Here is a 25222-nt window from a genome sequence, read left to right as displayed (position 1 = left end):
CTTGAGCTATGATGTTCCTGGTAGCGAGCTCAATGTTAATCATCAATAATATACATTAAATAAGGTGCTTTTACACAGAGGCTCACATATTACAAGGTTACATGTGATCTGTAGATGAAATGCTGTGACCAAAGGTTCATAGGAGCCTCACTCTGTATTTCCCTTATGAGCAATGGTTCAGTATCCACTAATTCAGAGGTCCCAGCAACACTGTATTAATAGAACAAAACTACCACAAATAACAAGAACCTATTTTGGGGGGCTCCAAAATCACTACAGATGGTGATTGCAGTCCTGAAATTAAAAGACACTCCTTGGAAGGAAAGTTATGACCAACCTAGATAGCACATTAAAAAACAGAGACATTACTTTGCCAACAAAGGTCCATCTAAGTCAAGGCTATGGTTTTTCCAATAGTCATGTATGGATGTGAGAGTTGGACTGTGAAGAAAGCTGAGCGCCTAAGAATTGATGCTTTTGAACTGTGGTGTTGGAGAAGACTCTTGAGAGTCCCTTGAACTGCAACGATATCCAACCAGTCCATCCTAAAGGAGATCAGTCCTGGGTGTTCCATTGGAAGGACTGATGCTGAAGCTGAAACTCCAATACTTTGGCCACCTCATGCAAAGAGTTGACTCACTGGAAAAGACCCTGATGCTGGGAAGGATTAGGGGCAGGAGGAGAAGGGGACGACAGAGGATGAGATGGCTGGATGGCATCACTGACTCGATGGACATGAATTTGGGTAGGCTCCAGGAGTTGGTGATGGACAGGGAGGCCTGGCGTGCTACGATTCATGGGGTCGCAGAGTTGGACACGACTGAGCAACTGAACTGAACTGAACTGTATGTTTCCTCCCCTTGAGGGTAGGAATCAGATTTTAAGTCACCTTTAGTGCCTCAGGTGAAATAGGCATTATTAAACATTTAGGTCTTAACTGGAAAGTGAATCAACAAATTTTTTCTTTTGTATAAATGACTTGACTTCAAAATTAAACAGTTTAACACAGGCTGGATACTAAAACGAAACGCTTTTTTTTTTTTTAATAACTTCAAAATGACCAACAATGGCTTTCAGCCACATGCTTACCATTCTTGTTCTTCAGATTAGGGTCTGCTCCATTTTTTAGAAGCTTTAATGCACATTGTTTATGAGCCCGGTAAGCGGCACAATGCAAGGGTGTGTTGCCTAACTGATCCGAACAGTTAACATCAGGAGGATTCGGCCGGTTGAGCTAACAATTGAAGAAATGCAATGTGAATTATATGCTGAAGACAGACTGTCTCCCATAAAATCACATAACCGATAATCCAGGTGGACCCTCACGCCCCTGAGCCTGGGCACAGCTGGGCTCCCTCGCATCTCGACTGTCAGTGGCTTCCTGCTCAGAAAAGCGGTAAAGCCACATCACCCTCCATGCTCTCCTTAAGCGGCCATGGGGCCTCAGGTCCACACTGCCCTGACAGCAGACACCACACAAGAGGCTGGGGCGCTGGGATTCCGCGAAGATCCACTCGCTCCTACCAGTCTTGCAACTCACACTCGTGACAACAGAACTGCAAGTTGGTCTACCAAAGACAGCCATTCAGAAGAGTTAAAACCATAAATGCTAAATGTGTAAATGTTAAAGGTCTACTGAATTGGTTGTTCCCGGTTGACTCCTTTAAAAACAATTCTTTACAGTCTCCATTTCAGAGAGTTTAAAAAACGTTTTAGGCTCCATACTTGGAAACCAGAGAAGCCTTTTCAAACAAGCTGAAATAACTTTAAGGCAAACAGCCATGCTTCAGTCTTGAATTTAGAACACATTCAGCGTTTTGTGTTTAATGAGACTATTTTCAGGAAATAGAAACTGAAAAGTAGGTCTCCTAAGGAGAAAAAAATAAAATGGGTAAAGTTTTCAGCCTGTTCAAACATGATATAAATATTTCAAAAATAATGTCCATTATCTGTATGTTAATTTCTGGAAGTACAGCATACCTTTCAGAAGTAATTACTCATCAAAATTAGAGAAAGATATTCCTTTATAGGATTCTATACATTACATGTCAATTTTAAATTGGCTTAATCATTTAAAAAAACTATCCTTACATTAAATGTTTACCTTGAAAAACTGGATTCTTAGCCATTAGGTTTTCATAGACAGTGTGGAAGTAAATCAGAGAAAAACACCATCATGTAAAATGAATCCTGCTTAAAGTTTCACCAGACTGTGTTTTTAGATATTTAAATACTTTTGTTCTATTACTTTGATCTCACGTAATCTGGCCCCACAGTTTGACTACGTTAGGAACTCAACATTAGATAGAAAATTTCCCGCAGCATAAAGAAATAACACATTTTTTTACCAGAGCTGTAAGTTCTGCTGTTCTGCCTTCTCTTGCTGCTGCTAAAAGTAATTCTTCAAGCTTTCTTTGTTGAGTCCTTTCTACAGCTGCAAAAGGAAAAGTACATATTACTCTACTTCTAGGCTGGATCCTATTAACAAATTTATCACAGAGATGTATAAAGCATAAAGGGATCGTGGTGAGAAAAGTCACAATATTTTGAATTGTAGTTCAAATGCTGTGAGACTTCATTATTATTCTCACTGCCTTAGACTTCAGATTACAGAGCTGAACTTCCCTCACGTTCAGATGAATTTATGTTTTCAATTCAGAGGTCTTTAAGTATGTTACTCACTACAGTACCCATCACAGATAATTATGAATTATTTTTTATACTGAAATATTATTATTTATGTGCCTTGGAAAGGCAGATTAAGTGGGGAGAGGCGCCCATATCTTCCAGAACTTTAGAATGTGAAAAGTAATAAGAAATAGTGTTAATAAGAACACATTATTGTTGTTCAGTGACTAAGTCATGTCCAAGTATTTGCAACCTCATGGACTGCACCAAGCCAGGCTTCCCTGTCCTTCACTGTCTCCTGGAGTTTGCTCATACTCATGTCCACTAAGACATACAAACCATATAAATATATTTAGGTTTATATATAAAGTACATATTTTTTATAAGAATATTTTATGTTCTTAACAAATACTATAGCATTTACTACAGGCCAAATACCTTTCAAAACACTTAAAAAATATTAACTCACTAAATCTGTATAGCTACTCTTTGAAGCATTACTATTTTCCCAATTTTATAGTTGAAGAAACTGAGGCAGAAACTTAACCTACGGAGCTTAATCTAAGTCACAGTCAGGACATGGAGGAGCTGGGACTTGAACTTGGGCAGGTGGGTTTCCGAGTACCTGCTCTTAGCGTTACTCTGTGCTGCTCATACTTGCAGGGAATGAGAGCGATCTGATTTAAAAGAGCGGAATATGTAATAAGGTCTCATTTCTACTATATCTGAGTTCTGTTTTGGCTTGCAGAAAAGCAGCAATTTCATAGAAAGGTTAGCAATAATCCCCCTTAAAATATGTGTATAATGTCCTGTGCAAAGGCTGCAGGGGAGGAATATAAAAGTTTCGCAGGTCTTCCTGAGAAATAATGAACATTTATTAATAGTTAGTAATTACTATGCACTAACAGTTGTTCAAGACACTATGCATGCCCTTGCATTTCAACTACAGGAAACACAAAGCTTGAATACCGGAATAGCTGGAGCCAGTAGCTTCGTCTAAAGAACTAACATTACTGTGCACCAGCATCTTCTATCCTCATGTTTTAATCTCTACGCCCACATCCCCTCCCTTTCCATCTTGGAGGAAGGCTGCCAAGCCTCCACACAGGCTCCCAGTACTGCCTTCTTTCGCTGGAATTCATGCTCTTCAGCCTTTCCTCTCACTGGCTGTATGGCCACCGGTCTGTGAGCTTTTGAGAACAGTCCCTAGCCTTCCCTACATACCTCTGCTACTGCATGTATTTCCCAGAGCTGCACTTTATGCCCACAGTCATTCCTGAAGTCAGGTACCTGTTCTTACTCTTCTGTGTATCCTAGGCACTTATGACAGTACGACACAGTGCATGTTCAGCCAGTAAATAGTCTGAGTAATCAAACAATGCTTAATAATGATCATTCTAGACTTGAAGGGTCATTATGCTTCCCTACGATTTCTCTCTAGATTGTCTAGGCTCATGAAGGAAGGAAAACAGGATCTGGACTTGAAAACTCTGCTTATGTTCCTGTCCTATATTCATTCTGGACACTGAAAAAAAGACTGCTGGTCTAGCCAATAAAACAAGTACTCCAGTTTAAGGGACTTAAAGTTTCTAGAGCGCCAGTAATATTCTACTCCTTGATGTGGGTGCTGTTTACGTGGATATGTTCCCTTGTGAAAACAGGAAGCCATACATTATTAATGCGTACTTTTATACATTTTATACCTCAAGAAATGTTTTTAAAGCCAACACTCTACCCCCAAATAACTTGTCCTTTAAATTTTAAATGTTATATGACTGTAAACTAGCTCTTTTCAATCAGAATTCAGAGTTAGGGAAGACCACAAAGATCATGAAGCCTAACTCCATCCTGACAAGACACTCACATACACGCCCAGGGTAGGTTAAATAGCAGTACACCTGAAATGCAGGTAAGAAACTAGCAAACATACTTCATTAACAACAGAAAATCACCATTTTGCAATTTCTATAGTAATGAGTGATTCGGGCAAGAATTATCAATGAATACTAAAATCACCGATTTGAAGTTTGTCGGTAATCAGGATACTTACCATGGTCTCAATTTTTCTTCCCAAGGATTATTTACTAATTACAAAAGTGGGACTATGTACTAAGTACCTTTACAGTGGACCACTAGTGATCAGAGATAATTTCACCAATAGTGGAACAAAATGACATCATGTACCTAAAACGATGCATTGATATAAAGCATACAACCTCATTCTATTGCAACTACAACTCATGCCAAAAACAGATAGCTTAAATCTAATTATATGAGAAGAGAAAAGCCCAAATTGAAGGGCACTCTACAACAGTAATATTATGATATTGATGTTACATCTCATGAAGTTGATCATTATATAAGGAAATATCCTTGTTCTTAAGAGATACATACTGAAGTATTTAGGGCTAAAGTATCATGTCTGTAAACTACTCCCTCACAGTGTAGGAAAAAAATTAAAAGTAAATAAGTAACATTAAATAATATAAACCAGATGTAGCAAAACGTTAATAACTGGTGATTAAGTGCAGACGTACAAGTGTTTGTTGTACACTTGAAACCTTCCTTGAAGGTTAGATATTTCTCAAAATAAAAAAAGTCAAATGATATAAGAGGATACTAGAGTCCTCTCTAGTGCCTGAGAAGTTGTAATCTATCCTCTCCTAGGATTAGAAGTGTTTGGGAAGCTCACTACCTCTTTTAAGGCAACCCAGGCCACTATTACAATAGACTGGATCCAAAGATAAACTCCCTGGCATTCCATTAACTAGACCATCAGCTGGCCCTGGTCGGCCTCAAATAAGAATATCCGTCTTCCAATATAACAGTTCTTGAGGTACTTGAGTATGATTGTTGTGTCTACTGAAGTCTGTCCTCCTGGGGTGAAACATTTCTTGTCTCTACATGCATTACCCTATGGTAGGGTTTCTGGTCTACCTGTGGTCTTGGTGGGCTGTGGATGCACTCCCTGTAGTCTGACCCATTTATCATGCTCTCCACAAACGATATCACACCTGGCTAAAGGAAGCAGAGCAAAATCTCTCAATTTCTATTTCCACTTCCCCAGCCAGGATCATACTGTAGCTGATAAATCATAGAGCCCATCAAGTCAACCAAACTCTTGCCCTTAACACAGCTGGGTTGTGAGGGTGTGAGGTCGGGTGCTTAGAGCATGTCTTTACAACGAGCCCCATTAAATGTCAACTTGTCACGCAAACCCAGTATCCCAGTCCGTCAGGAGACCATCAGTTCTGGGTTCTCATCTTATTATAAACAAAATGACAGAACAGTCATTACAAACACTTATTACAAACAAAGACAGTACCTCATCCTCCCAATCAGATCATGATTTACTAAATGGCAGGGATCACATCTAGCATGTTCAATCTCCGCCAAAATCACATAATACCGAGCCTTATAGAAGATGTTATGTGTTGATTTCTTTATTAAAAATGAAAGGGTTCATTTTAAAATCAAGAACAAGTAGAAATACTGATCTAAAAAGTGTCTGACAAGCAGACATAATTAGAGGAACAAGGGAGATTTTAGGTTTCAAGGCCAGCTGGGAAGTAATAAGAAGCAAGACCGTGCTTTGTACATAGATAAAAATACTATAATAAATAAGTAAATGCCCTTCAAATAAAACATTATCGTGCCCTCCTCTGAACTGCAAAGGAAAGAAACAAAGGATGTGTGTGAAACTGCAACTTAAAATTCAATACCTTTATTCATAAGGGAGTAAACAAGAAATCTTCCCTTCTCTTCTACAGAAATATTACCCAAAAATAATTACAGCCAAAGCCCTGGATATTTGGGTAACAATCCTAACAAACGAGGCTTCCTGATGTAAGCATTGAAATATTTTTGTCTTAAACTATTTTTAGAGAAATCCCTCCTATGTCTTCTTAAATGTAATTAAATCTTTGACGTTCATCCAGCAGTGAAGCTGATCCATGAAGACATTACCGCGGCCGTTGTGTTAGAATGATGCCCTCAGGATAACAGGGCGGCCAGAGCTCTCTCTGCCAGAATCACGAGACTCCCAGGAGCCCCACACCTCGCGTTTCCCTGCTCTGGGCTCCTGTATTCCTTCATTATCACACTTCTGCAGCCTTTCAGCTGTACCCTCTCATGTCTCTAGTTTTTACTTTTAATTATGCTGGAGACTGAATTTTTAAAACTTGCCATAATGTTATATAAAGTAAGAATTCAAAAGCCCTGAGGAAACTCTCATACAGTTTTACATCCAATCGATGACTCTCACATTACACTATCTTTAGAGCGCAGGCTCAGTCATCTATTTTGGCATCTCAGAAGCCATTTTCCACTTATATCCTAGGCCGTGGCTATAATGAAGATAAGTGCTGTTTAGAGTAAGATCCGTAATATTTTACCTTCAAGCATGTTTCTGATTTCTTTGTCATGAGTGACCTCCTTTGCTGTCTGTCCATTCCCATTAACAGTAGTAGTATCAGCGTTGTACTCTAAAAGAAGCATTACCAACTCCTAAAACAGCAGAGAAATTATTTTTAGCTATTATTAAACTAAAACTTTATTATAGCCCTTTTTCAAAATTCTAATTACCACTGAATGTTTACAATAGAAACAATGCCTATGTAGGAATCTTTAAAGTCTTTCAGCTCTGTTTAAATGCCTACTAAGTAAGCATCATAAATGGAATACTCTACAGTTCAACTAATTGTCATAACTGATGACTGCCTACACAGTTGCCAATCTCCAATTAACAGAGACAACTTTTGTAATTGATTTTTAAAGTAAATTATCTGGTTGTTTTACCAAATTGATTCATGTGGTCACGCTAAATATGAGTTAACAGAGCCATTACTTAAAGTAGTAATTTAAATTAGATAATTAGAGCAGACAATACATTCATTTAACATTACTCCAAGACCTGTTGAAAAAAAAATTCTTCAGCAGACTTAGATCTTTTAAAAATTAATTTTAATGTTTATAAGAAACAAGACACTATTTTCTGAAGTGATATAGACTGATGGGATACAACACTAACAAAGGAATGGAGTATAATGAAGGAAATGACCTCCTGAAGTCAATTTTCAACAGAGTATAAACAGATGGAATATAAACTACATCCTTCATATTTACTCTAAGTGGCTAACAGCTCTCTTAGGAATTTCAAACTAATCAGTCCAGTATCACTGGTTCAGTTATATAACTTAAGACAGTACAGGTGGATGAGAGTGCAAGAGATTTACAGGAAACTATTAGAGATTTGATGTTTAACTTCACTAGGGTGTGTAGCACTCAGGCAGGGGATGTGGTAACACTTGCTTTTTTAGTTCTACAAGAAGACAGGATGAAAAACAGTGCTACCCTAACCTCGAGGTTTTCAGTACACTGATACCGGTAGGAAATGATATTCTGTGTCATTACATGTTATATTTTCCTATGAGTTTCATTTTTCCACTGGGCCACACAATTTTCACCATTCTTTAAAAAGAATTTTTTGTAGTTAAAAAAAAGAAAACAACCCTTAAATATACATCCAAACACAGACAGGAAGAAGAAAACAAAATACTCATTGTCCTGGTCACTCCATGACCACCATAAACATTTTGGTTTCTTTCTAATCATTTTTCCATGCATAAGTTTGAGATTTTTTAAAAATATATAATTTTATTTGTGTGACATAAGTAAGTTATACCCCACTTGCCTAATATATCATTTTCTAGGCTATTACAGTGTTCATGAACATACTTTTCATTAAATGTTATTCTATAAAATCTACTACCACATTTTACAAATAGGAAAATTGCTAAGAAGTCTATTATGTTAGTAAATTCTTATAAAATATCTTAGCATTTCCTATCTTTTTAAAGGAAAGATTTTGGGGGAAATGTTTTCATGCTTCATGCAAAGAGTTCGTATTAGTAAAGAAAGTAGAACATGAAATGATAGAAAATATTTATAAATCATATCTGAAAAGGAAACCACATGCAGAATATATAAAGAACTTTTTACAACTCAACAATAAAAAGATAATCCAATTAAAAAATGGGCAAAAATAAAATGAACCACCAGAAAAGGAAATTAAGAAAAATGATTCCATTTACAATGGCATCGAAAATAATAAAATGCTTTGATGTAAACTTAAGCATGGAGATGAAAGATCTGTACACTAAAACTACTAAATATAACTGAAAGAACTTAAAGAAGACATAACTAAGTGAGAAGACATCTAGGAGTCATGAATGGGAAGACAATACTGTTGAGATGTGAACACTACCCAAAGCAATCCACAGGTTCAACACAATCCCTATCAAATCCCAATGTTTTTTTTGTCCAGAAACAGAAAATCCCACCCTAAAATTCACATGGAATCTCAAGAGACTCCAAATCACCAAAACAATACTGAAAAAGAACAAAGTTGGAGATCTCACACTTCTAGATTTCAAAATTTACCTCCAAACTGATCAATCAAGACGGCGCTATAATGGTATAAAGACAGACATACAGACCAACGGAAGGGCACAGAGCACCCAGAAATAAACTCACATGTGTTCAAATGATTTCTGACAAGGGTGCCAAAACCATTTAAAGGGAAAAGGACAGTCTCTTCAACAAACGGTGCTGGGAAAAACTGGATACCCACATGTGAAAAAATAAAACTGGGCCCACATACTTTACACCACATACAAAAATTAACAGAAAATGGATGAAAGACTTAGTGGAAAACTTAAAACAAAAACTCTTAGAAGAAAACATAAGAGGAAGCTACATGACATTAGATTTAGAAATGATTTTTTGGATACAGTGCCAAAAACATAGGTTAAAAAAAAGAAAGAAACTGGACTAAATCAAAATTAAACAATTTCTACAACAAATAGTACTATCAAGAGTGTGAAAAGGCAATCCAGAGTGGGAGAAAATATTTGAAAATCATGTATCTGATCTAGGATTTATATCTAGAGTATGTAAATAATTCCTAAAACTCAACACCAACCAACCAAACTATCAATTTTAAAAACAAGCAAAGAATCTGAAAAGGTCACAATACTGTATGATTCCAACTACATGACATTAGGGAAAAGACAGAATTATGGAGACAATAGAAAGATCAGTGGTTGCCAGGGGCTGGAGTAGGAGGAGAGATGAACAAGGGGAGCACAGAGGATTTTTAGGGCAGTGAAAACACTGTAATGATAGACACATTTCATTACATTTTTCTCGTTGCACATACAGCAAGAGTGAACCCTAAAGTAGTGAGGGTCATAACTTGCTTTAAGGGAAAAAAGTAAAAGGACCACACTGGTGAGGAATGTTGATAATGGGATGCATGTGTGTAACCACAATATACATGAGAAATCTGTATCTTCCTCTCAATCTTGCTGTGAGCCCAAAACTACTCTACAAATCTGTCTTTAAAATTAAAGAAATAAATAAATATATGGGCAATGGATTCAATAGATATTTCTCCAAACAAAAATGGCCAATAAGTATATGAACAGATGCTCAATAAATCATTATGGAAATGCAAATCAAAACCAAATGAGACACCATTTCACGACCCTTAGGATGCCTAAAATTAAGACGGACAACAAGTGCAATGAAAATGTAGAGAAATTGAAACCTTCACACGAGGCCAGTGGGAATGTAGAACGGCATAGCTGCTTTGGAAATCAGTTTCACAGTTCTGCAAAATATTCAACATAGAAATACCGTGTGGTGTGGCAATTCTACTCCTAGATACACACATAAATGAAAATATATGTCCATGACAAAAATCTTGCACATGAATGTTCAAAGAATATTCATAATATCCAAAATTGGACAACCCAAACGTCCATCAGCTGATGGTTGGGTAAATAAAATGTTACGTCCATACAATGCAAAGCTGTGCTTAGTCATTCAGTCGTGTCCAACTCTTTGCAAACCCTGGACTATAGCCCACCAGGCTCCTCTGTCCATGGAGATTCTCCAGGCAAGAATACTGTAGTGGGTTGCCATGCCCTCCTCCAAGGGATGTTCCCAATTCAGGGATCGAACACAGGTCTTCCACATTGCAGGCAGATTCTTTACCATCTGAGCCACCAAGAATACTGGAGTGGGTAGCCTATCCCTTCTCCAGGGGGTCTTCCTGATCCAGGAATCAAACCAGGGTCTCCTGCATTGCAGGCAGATTCTTTACCAGCTGAGCTACCAAGGGAACCCTTAGAATGGAATATTATGTGGAAGTAAAAAATGAAGTACTGATATACATTATAATCATGAATGAATCTTGAAAACATTATGTTGAATAAAAGAAGCCAGTCACAGAAAGCCGTGTATTAAACGCTTCCATTAATGTGAAATGTCGAGAATGTGTAAATCTATAGAGACAGTAGACTAGCCAGAGCCTGGAGAGAAGGGGTAACAGGGAATTACAGCTCATAAGTACAAGATTTCTTTTTGGGGTAATCCAAATGTTCTAAAATTGATGTATTGATGGTTGCACATGTCTGTCAACATAACTGAATCACTGAATTGTATATGGGTGACCTGTAAAATACATGAAATAGATCACAATCAAGTACCTATAGAAAGAGAGCAGAGATTCTTTAAGCCAGGTACCACATGCCACATTCAAGTTAATGAATGTTATTTCTCAACACACCTCAACTAATTGTTTTATACAATCTCTGCAACTGCACCAGTATTCTAGTAATTAATTGTCCCAATTTTCAAGAAAGTATAAGAACTAATGTGGTAGACTTCCTGTTCAGGGAAATTAAAATGAAGGAAGTCTTGTTCAGGCTTCAGAAGCAGGAGAGCAGACCTCTGACCTTGCTTCTGACCGGCCTGAGCAGTGCCCATGTTCTGTACTTCCCAAAAGCACAGTCAGTCAGGCAGCAATTTTTTTTAAATTTTAATTTATTTATCTGACTGCACCAGGTCTTAGTTGCAGCATGTAGGATCAGTTCCCTGACCAGGGATCAAACCCAGACCTCCTGCATTGGAAGCATGAAGCCTTAGCCACTGGACAACCAGGGAAGTCCCCGGGCTGCACTTTAAATAAGAAAGGTCTTGGAATTCTTGAGTCCCTGGAGGCATGCCAACAGGGGTTTAATGATATCCTGTGACTCACAGTTCAGTTCAGTTGCTCAGTCATGACCCCATGGATTGCAGCACACTAGGCTTCCCTGTCCGTCACCAACTTCCGGAGCTTGCTCAAACTCAAGTCCATTGAGTTGGTGATGCCATCCAACCATCTCATCCTCCATTATCCCCTTCTCCTGCCATCAATCTTTCCCAGCACCACGGTCTTTTCCAATGAGTCGGTTCTTTGCATCAGCGGCCAAAGTACTCAAGTTTCAGCTTCAGCATCAGTCCTTCCAATGAACACCCAGGACTGATCTCCTTGCAGTCCAAGGGACTCTCAAGAGTCTTCTCCAACACCACAGTTCAAAAGCATCAATTCTTTCACATTCAGCTTTCTTTACATTCCAACTCTCACATCCATACATGACTACTGGAAAAACCATAGCCTTGATTAGACGGACCTTTGTCAGCAAAGTAACATCTCTGCTTTTTAATATGCTGTCTAGGTTGGTCCTCGCTTTTCTTCCAAGGAGCAAGCATCTTTTAATTTCATGGCTGCAGTCACCATCTACAGTGATTTTTGAACCCAAAAAATTAAAATCTGTTACCATTTCCATTGTTTCCCCATCTATTTGCCATGAACTGATGGGACCAGATGCCATGATCTTAGTTTTTTGACTGCTGAACTTCAAATCAACTTTTCACTCTCCTCTTTCACTTTCAAGAGGCTCTTTAGTTCTTCTTCACTTTCTGCCATTAAGTGTGGTATCATCTGCATATCTGAGGTTATTGATATTTCTCCCAGCAATCTTGATTCCAACTTGTGCTTCATCCAGCCCAGCATTTCAAATGATGTACTTTGCATGTAAGATAAATAAACAGGGTGACAATATACAGCCTTGACGTGCTCCTTTCCCAATTTGGAACCAGTCTGTTTCATGTCCAGTTCTAACTGTTTCTTGACCTGCATACAGATTTCTCAGGAGACAGGTCAGGTGGTCTGGTATTCCCATCTCTTGAAGAATTTTCCACGTTTTGTTGTGATCCACACAAAGGCTTTGGCATAGTCAATAAAGCAGAAGTAGATTTCTCCTGGAACTCCCTTTCTTTTTCGATGATCCAACAGATGTTGCCAATTTGATCTCTGGTTCCTCTGCCTTTTCTAAATACAGCTTGAACATCTGCAAGTTCACAGTTCATGTACTGCTGAAGCCTGGCTTGGAGAATTTTGAGCATTACTTTGTTAGCATGTAAGATGAGTGGAACTGTGTGGTAGTTTGAACATTCCTTGGCATTGCCTTTCTTTTGGATTGGAATGAAAGCTGACCTTTTCCAGTCCTGTGGCTACTGATGAGCTTTCCAAATTTGCTGGCGTATTGATTGCAGCACTTTAACAGCATCATCTTAACTCACAAGATAAACAGGATTGTAAAAAGGTTACAGTAAAACCATAGCTGCGTTTTTGCATGCAAATTGATGGTGATATCAATTTGTGGCCTGGGATTATAAGCGGGAACCCCGGAAACTGCAATCTGAAGTCTCACCTGTGAAGTGGAAACACTGCTCAAGACCTTGTCCCAATTAGGACTCCAGATTGCTGTTTCTCAGGACTCCCGAGCATGCGGTTCAAGCCTGGATGTGGGTCGGCCCAATTTGGTGATGCATGTGCTATTATTCTACTCTATTGTTTCTATTTCTCTTTTCTTTTAATGACTGTATATTGAAATTAAGTTAAATAATCCTCTATTAAATCCTGAAATTGTTTATTTGTGTGTAATGAGTGGTTTCTTTTGTTAATCACTCCTTCAAACCTGAAACAAAAGTAAAACTTTTGTCTGGAGAAACAGACTAGAGAACAGACACCGGGGATGGTGGCGGGTAAGGGGGGAGAGGAAGGAGAGGGTGAGATGAATGGAGAGAGTAACATGGAAACTTACTATGCCATATGTCAAATAGAGAGCCAATGGGAATTAGCTGTATGCCTCAGGGAACTCAGACAGGGGCCTGTGACAATCTAGAGAGATGACAGGGAGGGAGTTTTGGGAGGGAGGGTACATGGGTGTACCTATGGCTGATTCTTGTTGATGTATAACAGAAAACCACAAAAGTGTGCAAAGTAATTATCCTTCAATTAAAAAAATAAAGTGGAAAAAAAAAAAACTACTTCCCTGGTGGTCCAGCAGCTAAGACGCTACACTCCCAAAGCAGGGGACCCAGGTTTCATTACTCGTCAGGAAACAAGATCCCACATGTTACAACTAAGTATCACACACTGTGACAAAGATCCCTCATTCCACAACTAAGACCCAGCACAGCCAAATTAACTACTTAATTTAAAAACATTTTCTTTTTAAAAAGAATTAATGTGGAGCCAGACTGATATAAATTCCCAAAGGAGTGGACTATAGAAAATGGGCAGAAGAAATGGTATGCACAAAGACAGACAGGTACCTTTAAGAAAACAGAATATGCTTCAATTTATGTGAAAGTAGGATACAGGGGGAATCAAGACAATGCAGAGGGTCGGAGCTGCTCCATGCAATCTACGGGGTTTGGGAAGGGAAGTGACACCTTTGAAAGGGTTCAGAGGAATGATATCAGACTGCAAGTTACAAAGAACACCTGACCACCCTGTGAAAAAGACAGAGCAAACATTCTCCGAGTGTGGTCCCCAGACCTGCAGTAGCTGCAGGAACCATGAAACTGGCAGAAGTGCAAGTTCTTAAGCCCCTCTCAGACACACTGAGTCAGAAATGCCAGGGATAAGGCCCAGAAATTTCTAGGTTAAGAAGCCCTCCAGGTAAGGAACTCAAGTGCTCAGGCAGAAGTCATCAGAAGAGGTTTTTATTTAAATCACAATTAGAAAAAAGAAGGCAGCTGAAGAGACCAGTGGTTGGATTCTACTGCAGGGATGGGAATGAAACACCCCAAACAGAGAGGTCCCCAGTGATTTTTAGTATCTCAGTGGGTAGAGGAAGTTTTAATTTTCTTCAAGGGTCTGCTGTAGTATTCTTATATTTAAGGGAAAGAAGTTTTTAAGGCAAACTGCTCCTCTATGCCAAAACTAAAGACCGTCCTGCCCTCTAACACTGTGTGCGCTCAGCTGTGTCCGACTCCCCACGACCCCATGCACTGCAGCCCGCCAGGCTCCTCTGTCCACGGGATTTTCCACCAAGAATACTCGAGTGGGTTGCCATTTCCTCCTCCAAGGGATCTTCCCTACCCAGGAATTGAACCCACATCTCTCATCTCCTGCATTGGACCTAACATTTTGTATAGATAGCAAAAGATTAGCTGACATCTTCTTCATCCCTCAGGATCTAGAATTCCTAATATAGTCCTAAGCAGTCCCTGATGCTTTTTCACAAAATTCCAGCTCCAACCACTGTTCCCTAACAAGTTTTCCTTGTGTCAACTGAATATGTGGTTCTCTTCTGCATGGTCTGCCAACTCTCCACACTCTTTAATTATTCAGTTAACATACTTAAGCTCTTACACTGTACAAGGCCCTCCACACGTCAGGGAAAACATATTTGGATAATGAATACTGAAGGGATCCGAGAAAGAGAAAGTGCTGACGAAAATCAGAGCTGAGATTAGGATACTGACTGGGGCATTGCTGGACAGGGTGGAATTATGAGATTGGGGGAAAAAAAGAAAAGGCACTGGGAAACAGCAGTCCAGGTAAAAAGCAATGAGCATGTTCTCAAGAAGTCAGTAAAAAAGAGAACTTAAAGTGACACGTACTTCAATGACCAATACAAATACTGCATAAAGAACTTGTGTGAAGGAAGAGACATCCCGTGTTAGACACGTGAATTCCAGATCCCCAAGCAGTCAGGAGCCCGAACACACAGCAAAGACAGAAGACCTGGATGCCTGGAAAGAAGTATGAGGTCAAGATAGATTTCCAAATAATCCCCCAGGAGAAATAATGAAGCCTTAAGGGTAAATGGGTTTCTTAGGGGGACGGTTTCAAGAGGAAAGAAAGAGAAGAATGATTTTAAAAAATCAGAGGAACACCTAAAATGAAAAGTAAGGAAAATGAGCAAACACAAACAGGTAGGAACCAGAAGAGCAACCAAGGATGCAGCAAGAGAAACGGACTTCGTAGAGCCTTTTCCCAGAGGGATGATCAGCTTTGTGAGAGCATAGCTCTGGAAAATACGGGACAAAACCTTAAAAGTAGTGAATCACTGAGACTTCCCTGGGGGTCCAGTGGTTAAGACTTCCTTCCAACACAGGGAGATAGGGTTCGATCCCTGATCAAGGAACTAGATCCCACACACCACAACTCAGAGTTCGCATGCTGCAACTAAGACCCAGTACAGCCAAGTAATTAAATTAAAAAAAAAAAATTTTTAAGAGTCAAAGGAAAATGCTAGAAATAAGATAAAGAATGCCTTCATGACCTCAGTAGACATCAGAGCACAGTTGAGAAAACAGTCAGTAAATCTGAAGACAGGTCAACAGAAATTAGTCAAACACTAAGAGAAAAAAAATGGCATGGAGGGAGGAAGAGGTAGAAAAAGGGGAAAAGAGTGAAAACAGAGAACTGAGCCCCCGTGTCTGTGGACAGTATCCATTTAACAAATGTATAGTAAGTACTGAAGAATCTGCATCAAGTAGTACTTTCTGAATCTAGCAAAAAAGAATAAAAAAAGATGAGGAAAGCAGCATCTGCTACCATTTGCCCTGGTAACTCCAGGGCAATTTGCCTTCTGAAACGCTATATCCTGTTAATTATTTCCATAACTCTCTGCAGGTCAGCCCTCTCAACCCTCTGAACTCACTCATTCATTACCGTAACTACAGCCACCTGATTTCTGATGTTTAAGTGCCACCTCCAGGCCTCTACTGTTTTGGGGGCCTATCCCTACCGCTACCAGTGAAGCAGATCTGCACAGCCATTTCCTTTTTCTTGGTGGCATGCAGGATTTTAGCAGTTCCCCAACCAGGGATGGAACCCACGCCCCGTGCAGTAGAAGCACGGAGTCTTAACCACTGGATCACCAGGGAAGTTCCTTGCAACGCAATTTCCTACAGGCAGTTCTTGGATCTCGGAGGACATAGAAACAGTTTCTCAGTGGTGCTGGCGCCTTTTTTGCCCATGATTTCTCAGTGTTTTGGTAGATGACGTATTTCTAGGCCCTCCCAGGGCACAAAACTATCTGGTATGATCCATATTCAACTCAGCCTGCCTGCTTATTTAAAACCTCCTTCAATTATCTGCCATGGCATTTCTGGCATTTTGACTCCTATAACGGGGGCCACTGCTTTGTTCATGCTGCTAGGAAAATTCCAGATACACCTCAACTTGTACCATCAAAAGAAATCAACAATGGTCAGAAGCCAAAGACAGATGCTCCAATAAAAGTCATGATACCTTGTCCAGTCTCTGGACCTGATTCAATTTCAGACTTAGAACTATGTTATCGAAAGAGAGGCCAGACCCTGGAAGCGAGGATTCTGCAGCCCCAAAGCAAATATTCAGTCATGAATCTCTCAGACCATCCCCAAAGGGATCAATGACCATTTACTCAAGTAACTGTACACCAGGGAAATGGGAAAACCCAAACATTTCACAAGTTACTAAGTATAAGATGCAAGAGACTCAGCATCATCTGGTCCCTCTGTTACACAGAAGGCACACAGAGTGAGATAATAAAAGACACCTGGGCCCGTCTGCTTCAGAGTGCATGCACTGAGTTCACAAACACATCCAGAGGATACTCTCATAGTCCCTAAATGTGTAATTGGAGCAGACGTGATAAGTTATTGGCGAACGCTCACATCCCTTCCTTGGCCTACAGTGTAAAAAAGCCACATGGAAGGCTCTAAGTCTGCCCTACCCCATATCCCGGCCAGGATTAATGAAAACCAAAATCTCACTTAGGGAGGATGACAGAAATTAGTGCCACCCTTAAAAACCCGAGTATGCAGGGCTGATAGTCCCTATACGCTTCCATTTAACTCACCACTCTGTCACTGCGAAACCAGAAGGAAAGTGGAGGATGGCAGTGGACTCCCACAAACTCAACCAAACAGCCCCAATTCTAGCCACTCTGCCAGATGCTGCATCTTTGCTGAAGCTGGCTAACAGTACCTAAGTACGCAGTACACAGCAACTGATCTGGCAAACATATTCTTCTCTAGCCTCATTAAGAAAAAAAGAGAAGACCCTGTATTCACACAGACCACAGTACACATTTACACTTGTAATTCTGCCTCAGAGCCATCTGGGCATCCGGCAGAAATCACCCTGGCCCACTTCACCAACGATGTCCTGGCAGTAAAACCAGATGAGCAAGGAGAATGCTGAAGGCCCTAATAAGACACATGTGCTACAAACGGTGGGCATTCTTATGATTCAGGGGCTTTTCTTGTGTCAGTAAATTCTCAGGGGTTCAATGGTATGGGTGATGTCAGGACACTGCCCCCCAAAGTGATGAACCTGCACTTCCATCTCGCACTTCCTGAAACAAAGGGGGAAGCACAATGCCTGGCTGTTCTTCGGGTTCGGGGACAGCATATTCCACATCGAGCAGCGACGTTCTGATTCCTGTGCCAGATGAGAGAGGGGACCTGAACATTCGGATCCTGTGTCAAAGGACCAGGAGGCGAGAAGAGTGACCACCTTAGCAGAGGTAAGTAACTCGAACATCAGAAGAAAGGAGAACTACACACAATAGAAACACAGGACCACATCTCATGTGCAGATGATACACTGAAGTGTCTCCTGGTGTTTCCTTGTCCAGCTTTGACAGTAAATGGACAAGTGTAACAACCCCAGTCTAAGAAGGCATGGCATCCAAGGACTGGGACCTCCAGGCTTGGGAGCCTGAGCCCCACCACCAGGTAAGCCCCCAAAACCAGATCTGCTAGCCGAGGGGAGGGGGATTCTAGAGCAGATAGTACAAGAGGGAGAAGATTCAGTTGAGGCCCCAAAGCCGATTACAGCAACAGGAGCTCCCCACGGTCAGCTGAGGCAGCCCTCGTGGGAGCATCAGCTTGACCCCAACCTCTGCTCACCCCTCCTTCCACAGGTGTGAGCCTTAGCACTCCGATAAGCCTGTTGCACACTAATCTCCATCTCCATCTGCCTTCTCAGAAGCTCAATCTATAAGAAATAGCAATATTTATACCTATATCTTAGGGATGTCATGTTCTGGTAAATACAACAATACATGTCAAGTTGTCTGGACAGTGCTCGACTCACAGAAGACACTCAATACATAAGCATGAGAAAGCATATCCTAGGGAACAAGACAGATAAGCTTATGTAGACATCAGGATTATCTGTATCTTCTAGATTCCAGGTGAGAAATACCTGAGACAAAACACAGGAAGCCTTGATTTTGACGCAGTCTCAGCTCCAGTAGAAGATAGTAAGTGGAAAAAAAGTCCACACCATAATCCAATTATTAACTGTATTGACTGTATTCCTATATTCAGCTGATTATAGAAGATGTAAAAACCCCAGAAATAGAACTACATTTGAAAAATAAAGGAACAAATGCTAAATACAACATCTTAAAATCCTGAAATATTAATTTTTATTAAAGAACAGTAGAGGTCGCTAATGGACCAAGAAAAGCCTACCAGGTTCCTTATAAAATTTTGGAAGCTGCATTTTATATATTTGAAAGGATAAGAATTTAAAGTGCTTTGTAACAAACCACATCCCTTTTCAACTCCTCATTCTATTTATTAAATCGCCACCCAATCATATTTTAAACTATCTTCGTGGTAAAAGATCACAGCAGAAGAGGATAATTTGATTCCTTTCATGAGTACAATTAGAAATCAAACTTTTTCAAAATTTAATCATGCTTAGATATTGAGCACATAAATTTTTAATGTTTCATCCGTGGCACAACCATTTAGTTTCAACTTAATCTTATTTTCTAACACAAGTGATAGCATCATGTGTATGCTAATGTTCAAATCAAACTAAGGCCTAATTTAGCATGGTCTTATGTTCCAAGTTCAAGGAAATAGTCAAATATGCAAAGAAGCCAGCACAGATCAATGAACTGATTGGATCTAGGTAATTACACAGATGGTAATTATGCAGTAAGACTGGTGCTTGTGGAGGATACAAAATAAGTGGAATATATAAATTCCTTGGGAGCACGATGAATACAATCTAGTGGTAGAATTAAGACACAGCAACTAAGATACCATGTAAAAGATGAATGACAATGCTATAATATTCCCAGGAAATCTGGAAGATAACAGCTTCCTTCTCATTGCAGGAAGTCAGTAAAGAATTTAAGGAAACACTTTCAAGAACGGGTAGACATGGGTCATGTAGAAATAGATGGCCAAGAACTCTCCTAGGTGCGCAGAGAAGAATGAGAAGGGCAGGGCTATGAAGGAAAACAGCAAGCAGTTCACATGAGTCAGGAAAATTAAAGTATGCAGCTCACTTTCTAACCTCCCCCCTCCCCTGACCTCAGAGTCAAGCATAGCAATTAACCCACTACCTTAATTTTTTTTCAGTATAATGGGTATTTTTATTCATTAAAGACTCCATATCTGGTCCACAAATATCAACATATGAACAAATAGACCAAATAGTGTGGAATGTACTAATTCAAACATGCTGAGCACACACTTACTGGGTTGATTAATAATTTATATGAAAATCAGTTAAGTCTAATCATAATAATGAAAAGTATAAAACCATATAATAAGCTAATTTTTAACTTGTGATATATGCACATAAATCTTCCAATTATGGGGATTACAAAACTACCTTTACGGAGTATGTTAGACAATGGTTAACAATCAGAACAAACAAGAAATGCACTCTATGTCAGAGTTAATTTACCAGATCATTGAAATTTAAAAAAAAAAAGTACCAGGAAAAAGAGGTGAAGTAAATTTTGGCTATGGTGGCATGGAGATCAGTGAATTATCGTCCTGAAGAATGGGGACAAAATTGGACAAAATTAGAAAACTACTCATTTCATGGGGTGAGGCATCAACTAAAGCAGGGGCCCCCAAACTCTGGGATCTAATGCCTGATGATCTGAGGTGGGGGTGATATAATAATAATGGAAGTGCACAATAAATGTAATGCACTTAAATCATCATCAAATCACCCCTACCGGCCCCCGGTCCTTGAAAAACTGTCTTCCATAAAACTGGTCCCTGGTTCCAAAAAGGTTGGGGATAACTGGATTAAAGACACAAATTGAGAGGCACGCTCAACAGGAACTACAACTTCAGATAAGAACAACAGGAGTCTTTAACCTAGCCATAGGCTATGGTCATGCCCCAACTCCCATTTCCCAAGTCTGACCAGGCCAGGACTGGCCATGAAAATCAGTAGCTCTGCCAGAGGGAAATGATTTGGAGCAAAAGGACAAGAGGTTTTGTCAGTCAAAGTAGCAAATTCAGTAGGAAACAAATGGAAAAACCCACATCACAAGGCTTCTTTTCCCATGAGAGTGTATCACCTTCTGAGTCTGTTTCCACAAACCCAGCAGCTGAAAACACCATAAATTTATCACCCAACAGTACCATATTTCAGAAGTTCAAAACGGGCCTTCCCAAGCTAGAATCAGGGCGTCAGCAAGGCTACCATCCTCTGAAGAGGTTCTAGCGGAGAACTCACTGCCTTGCTTTTCTAGCTTCCAGAGGTTGCCCACGTTCCTTGGTCCCCTTCCTCCATCTTCCAAGCCAGAATCACTGTATCTCTCTGCCCATTCTCTCCTCGGCCCCTCTCCTTCTCCCTCTGACCCTTCTGCCTCCCTCTCACTTTTAAGGGCCTCTGTGGTTACCGGGCCCACCAGATAATCCAGAACAACTTTCCTATATTAAGGTCTGCTGACGAGCAAGCTCAATTCCATCTGCAGCTTTGACTTCCCGTCGCCACGTAACCCAGCACACCCACAGGCTTCAGGAACTAGGATGAGCACATCTTCCAGAGAGCACATCTCTGGAAGGCCGTACTATGCCTACCACCCAGGGCAAACGGCAAAAGAGCCTGGAAGTGAGAGAACCAGCGAAGGACGAGGTAAGCCAGGCAGACACTCCTGGCTGAGAGTGCGGGGGCCACAGGAGAAGGCCCTGCCCAAGGCAACAGCAGAGGGAGAGGTGAGGAACGGCTTAAGGCTGACCGCGCTCTCCAAACACCCACGGACCCCGTCAGCAGAGGTAGAAGCCTCACGGGACTGAGCAGTGGGGTAAAAGCTCCACCCGAAGACTGGCAGAGCACCAGGCTACACAGACGCAGGGGGCGGAGTCTAGGAAATTTAGTCCATTGAGGCTGTTACAACAAAACCACCACAGACTGGATGGCTTAAATATGATTTCTTTCTCACAGTTTCGGAGGCTGGGAAGACCAAGATGAAGGCACAAACAGAGCTGGTGGCTGGTGCAAGCCTATTTGTTGGTTCACAGACATCCTCTTCTCACTTTGTACTGACTCAGCAGAAGGGGCACAAGAACCTCTGGGGTCGCTCCTGTAAGAGAACTGATTCCCTTCACAAAAGCTCTACCATCATGACTTAGTCACCTCCCAAAAGCCTGTCTCCTAATACCATCACACTGGGATTTCTATCTCAGGGGGACACAGACATCCAGTATGTAACAGAAACCATGCTCAGGCGTTAAGACCGTTTTTAAAAAATGAGCAGAGACCTTCCCTGGTGGTCCAGTGGTTAAGAATTCTGCTTGCGATGCAGGGGATGTAGACTTGACCCCTGGTTGGGGAACTAAGATCCCGTATGCTGTAGGGCAACTAAAATCATGCCACAACTACTGAACCTGTGAGCCGCAACTAGAGAATCCCTGGGCCACAATCAACGATCCTGTATGCTGCAACTAAGTCCGGATGCAGCCAAATAAATACATGCTGCTGCTGCTAAGTCGCTTCAGTCGTGTCTGACTCTGTGTGACCCCATAGATGGCAGCCCACCAGGCTCCCCCGTCCCTGGGATTCTCCAGGCAAGAACACTGGACTGGGTTGCCATTTCCTCCTCCAATGCATGAAGGTGAAAAGTGAAAGTGAAGTCGCTCAGTCGTGTCCGACTCTTAGCGACCCCTAGCGACCCCATGGACTGCAGCCTACCAGGCTCCTCCGTCCATGGGATTTTCCAGGCAAGAGTACTGGAAATAAATACATAAATATTAAAAAAAGAAAACTACTCTCTCTCTCTCTCTATATATATATATATATATATATATACGTATGTATGTTTAAAAAGAGAGAGAAGAGACATCAGCAGGTCAGACACATTCCAGATTTCACATATGAAGTTTATAAACTAGGCAAGTTTATAAAAAAATATATATATATAATAACCTCGAGGGGAAAAAAATCAGAATTCAGAGTTGCTAAAATACATTATATAAAAAAAAAATAAAATAAAATACATTATATAGAATGTTTCACAACTTTTTACCAAAAACTGAACAAACAAAAAAAGGAATTATGACCCATACTGCAAAAAAAGCAGTAGAAACTGACTTTCAGCGGGTCCATATGTTGAATTTATGTTCAGTTCAGTCATTCAGTTCTGTCCAACTCTTTGAGACTCCCATGGACTGCAACTCGCCAGGCTTTCATGTCCATCACCAACTCCCGGAGCCTGCTCAAACTTATGTCCATCAAGTTGGTGATGCCATCCAACCATCTCATCCTCTGTCGTCCCCTTCTCCTCCTGCCCTCAATCTTTCCCAGCATCAGGGTCTTTTCAAATGAGTCAGTTCTTCGCATCAGGTGGCCAAGTATTGGAGCTTCAGCTCCAGTCCTTCCAGTGAATATTCAAGACTGATTTACTTTAGGATTGACTGGTTGGATCTCCTTGTCTCCAAGGAACTCTCAAGAGTCTTTTCCAACACCACAGTTCAAAAGCAGCAATTCTTTGGTGCTCAGCTTTCTTTATGGTCCAACTCTCACATCCATACATGACTACTGGAAAAACCATAGCTTTGACTAGACGGACCTTTCCCGGGAAAGTAACGTCTCTGTTTCTTAATATGCTGTCTAGGTTGGTCATAGCTTTTCTTCCAAGAAGCAAGCATCTTAATTTCATGGCTGCAGTCACCATCTTCGGAGAAGGCAATGGCAACGCACTCCAGTACTCTTGCCTGGCAAATCCCATGGACAGAGGAGCCTGGTGGGCTGCAGTCCATGGGGTCGCTAGGGGTCGCTAAGAGTTGGACACGACTGAGCGACTTCGCCTTCACTTTCCACCTTCATGCACTGGAGGAGGAAATGGCAACCCAGTCCAGTGTTCTTGCCTGGAGAATCCCAGGGACGGTGGAGACTGGTGGGCTGCCGTCTATGACGCTGCACAAAGTCGGACATGACTGAAGCAACTTAGCAGCAGCAGCAGTCACCATCTGCAGCGATTTTGGAGTCCAAGAAAATAAAGTCTGTCACTGTTTCCATTGTTTCCTCATCTATTTGCCATGAAGTGACAGGACCCGATGCCATGATCTTCATTTTTTTAAATGCTGAATTTTAAGCCAGCTTTTTCACTCTCCCTTTCACTTTCATCAAGAGGCTCTTTAGTTACTCTTTGCTTTCTACCATAAGGGAGGTGTTATCTGCATATGCTGAATTCAGCAGATAGAAAGTATAAAGCTACTGTTATATGTCCAACAAGTTTAATATTCAGAGGGATAAAATGATACACTAAAGAATATTTGTATAAAACAAGAGTAGGCGATAAAGGAGAAACAAAGGAACAAAAAACTTGAGGCATATAGAAAAAGAATACAACATAGAAAATGTAAGTCCAAAGTTATTAATGATTAAATGTGAATAGATTAAACAAAGGTCCAATAATCAAAGCTATGGTTTTTCCAGTAGTCATGTACAGATGCGAGAGGTGGACCGTAAAGAAGGCTGAGTGCCAAAGAACTGATGCTTTCAAACTGTAGTGCTGGAGAAAACTCTTTAAGAGTTCCTTGAATAGCAAGGAGATCAAACCAGTCAATCCTAAAAGAATTCAATCCTGAATATTCATTGGAAGGACTGATGCTGAAGCTCCAATACTTTTTGGCCATCTGATGTAAAGAGCCGACTCATTGGAAAAGACCCTGATGCTGGGAAAGATTGAGGGCAGGTAGAGAAGCGGGCAACAGAGGAGGAGATGGTTCAATGGCATCACTGACTCAATGGACATGAGTCTGAGCAAACTCCGAGAGATAGTAAAGGACAGGGAAGCCTGGTAAGTTGCAGTCCATGGGGGTCTCAAAGAGTTGGACGGGACTGAGCGACTGAATAACAGGCTAAACACTACATCAAAAAGGAGAAATTTTCAGAAGATAAAAACACACAACTGAGTTATATCCTGCCAACAACAGATATGTTAGATTCAAAGATACAAAGATGTTGAAAGTAAAAGAAGGGAGAAAAAACATAACTAGTAACTGTAAGAGCACTAGAGTGGCTACAGTAACATAAAACAAAAGTAACTTTATGGTAAGAAATATTACTGAAGGCAAAGAAAGACATAAATAATGATAAGAAGTTTAATACATCATGAAGGTATGCATATCCCATATAACATAT

At 40.6% G+C, this 25222-nt stretch overlaps 1 protein-coding gene across 2 annotated transcripts in view; it reads right to left on the bottom strand.

Annotated features, from left to right (window-relative positions):
• OSBPL1A (oxysterol binding protein like 1A) overlaps window positions 1-25222 on the bottom strand; it is a 210857-nt gene that overhangs the window by 161421 nt on the left and 24214 nt on the right. For both annotated transcript variants that reach the window (XM_065932433.1, XM_065932434.1), the window contains exons 6-8: window positions 7023-7134; window positions 2349-2434; window positions 1090-1234 (exon numbers count right to left, since the gene is read on the bottom strand). In XM_065932433.1, coding sequence (XP_065788505.1) covers window positions 1090-1234; window positions 2349-2434; window positions 7023-7134 — 343 coding nt within the window. The remainder of the gene's footprint in view (window positions 1-1089; window positions 1235-2348; window positions 2435-7022; window positions 7135-25222) is intronic.

The sequence above is a fragment of the Muntiacus reevesi genome, chromosome 4 (genome assembly GCF_963930625.1).
Source record: "Muntiacus reevesi chromosome 4, mMunRee1.1, whole genome shotgun sequence".
Lineage (NCBI taxonomy): Eukaryota > Metazoa > Chordata > Mammalia > Artiodactyla > Cervidae > Muntiacus > Muntiacus reevesi.
This window is presented reverse-complemented; position numbering and strand designations above follow the sequence as displayed.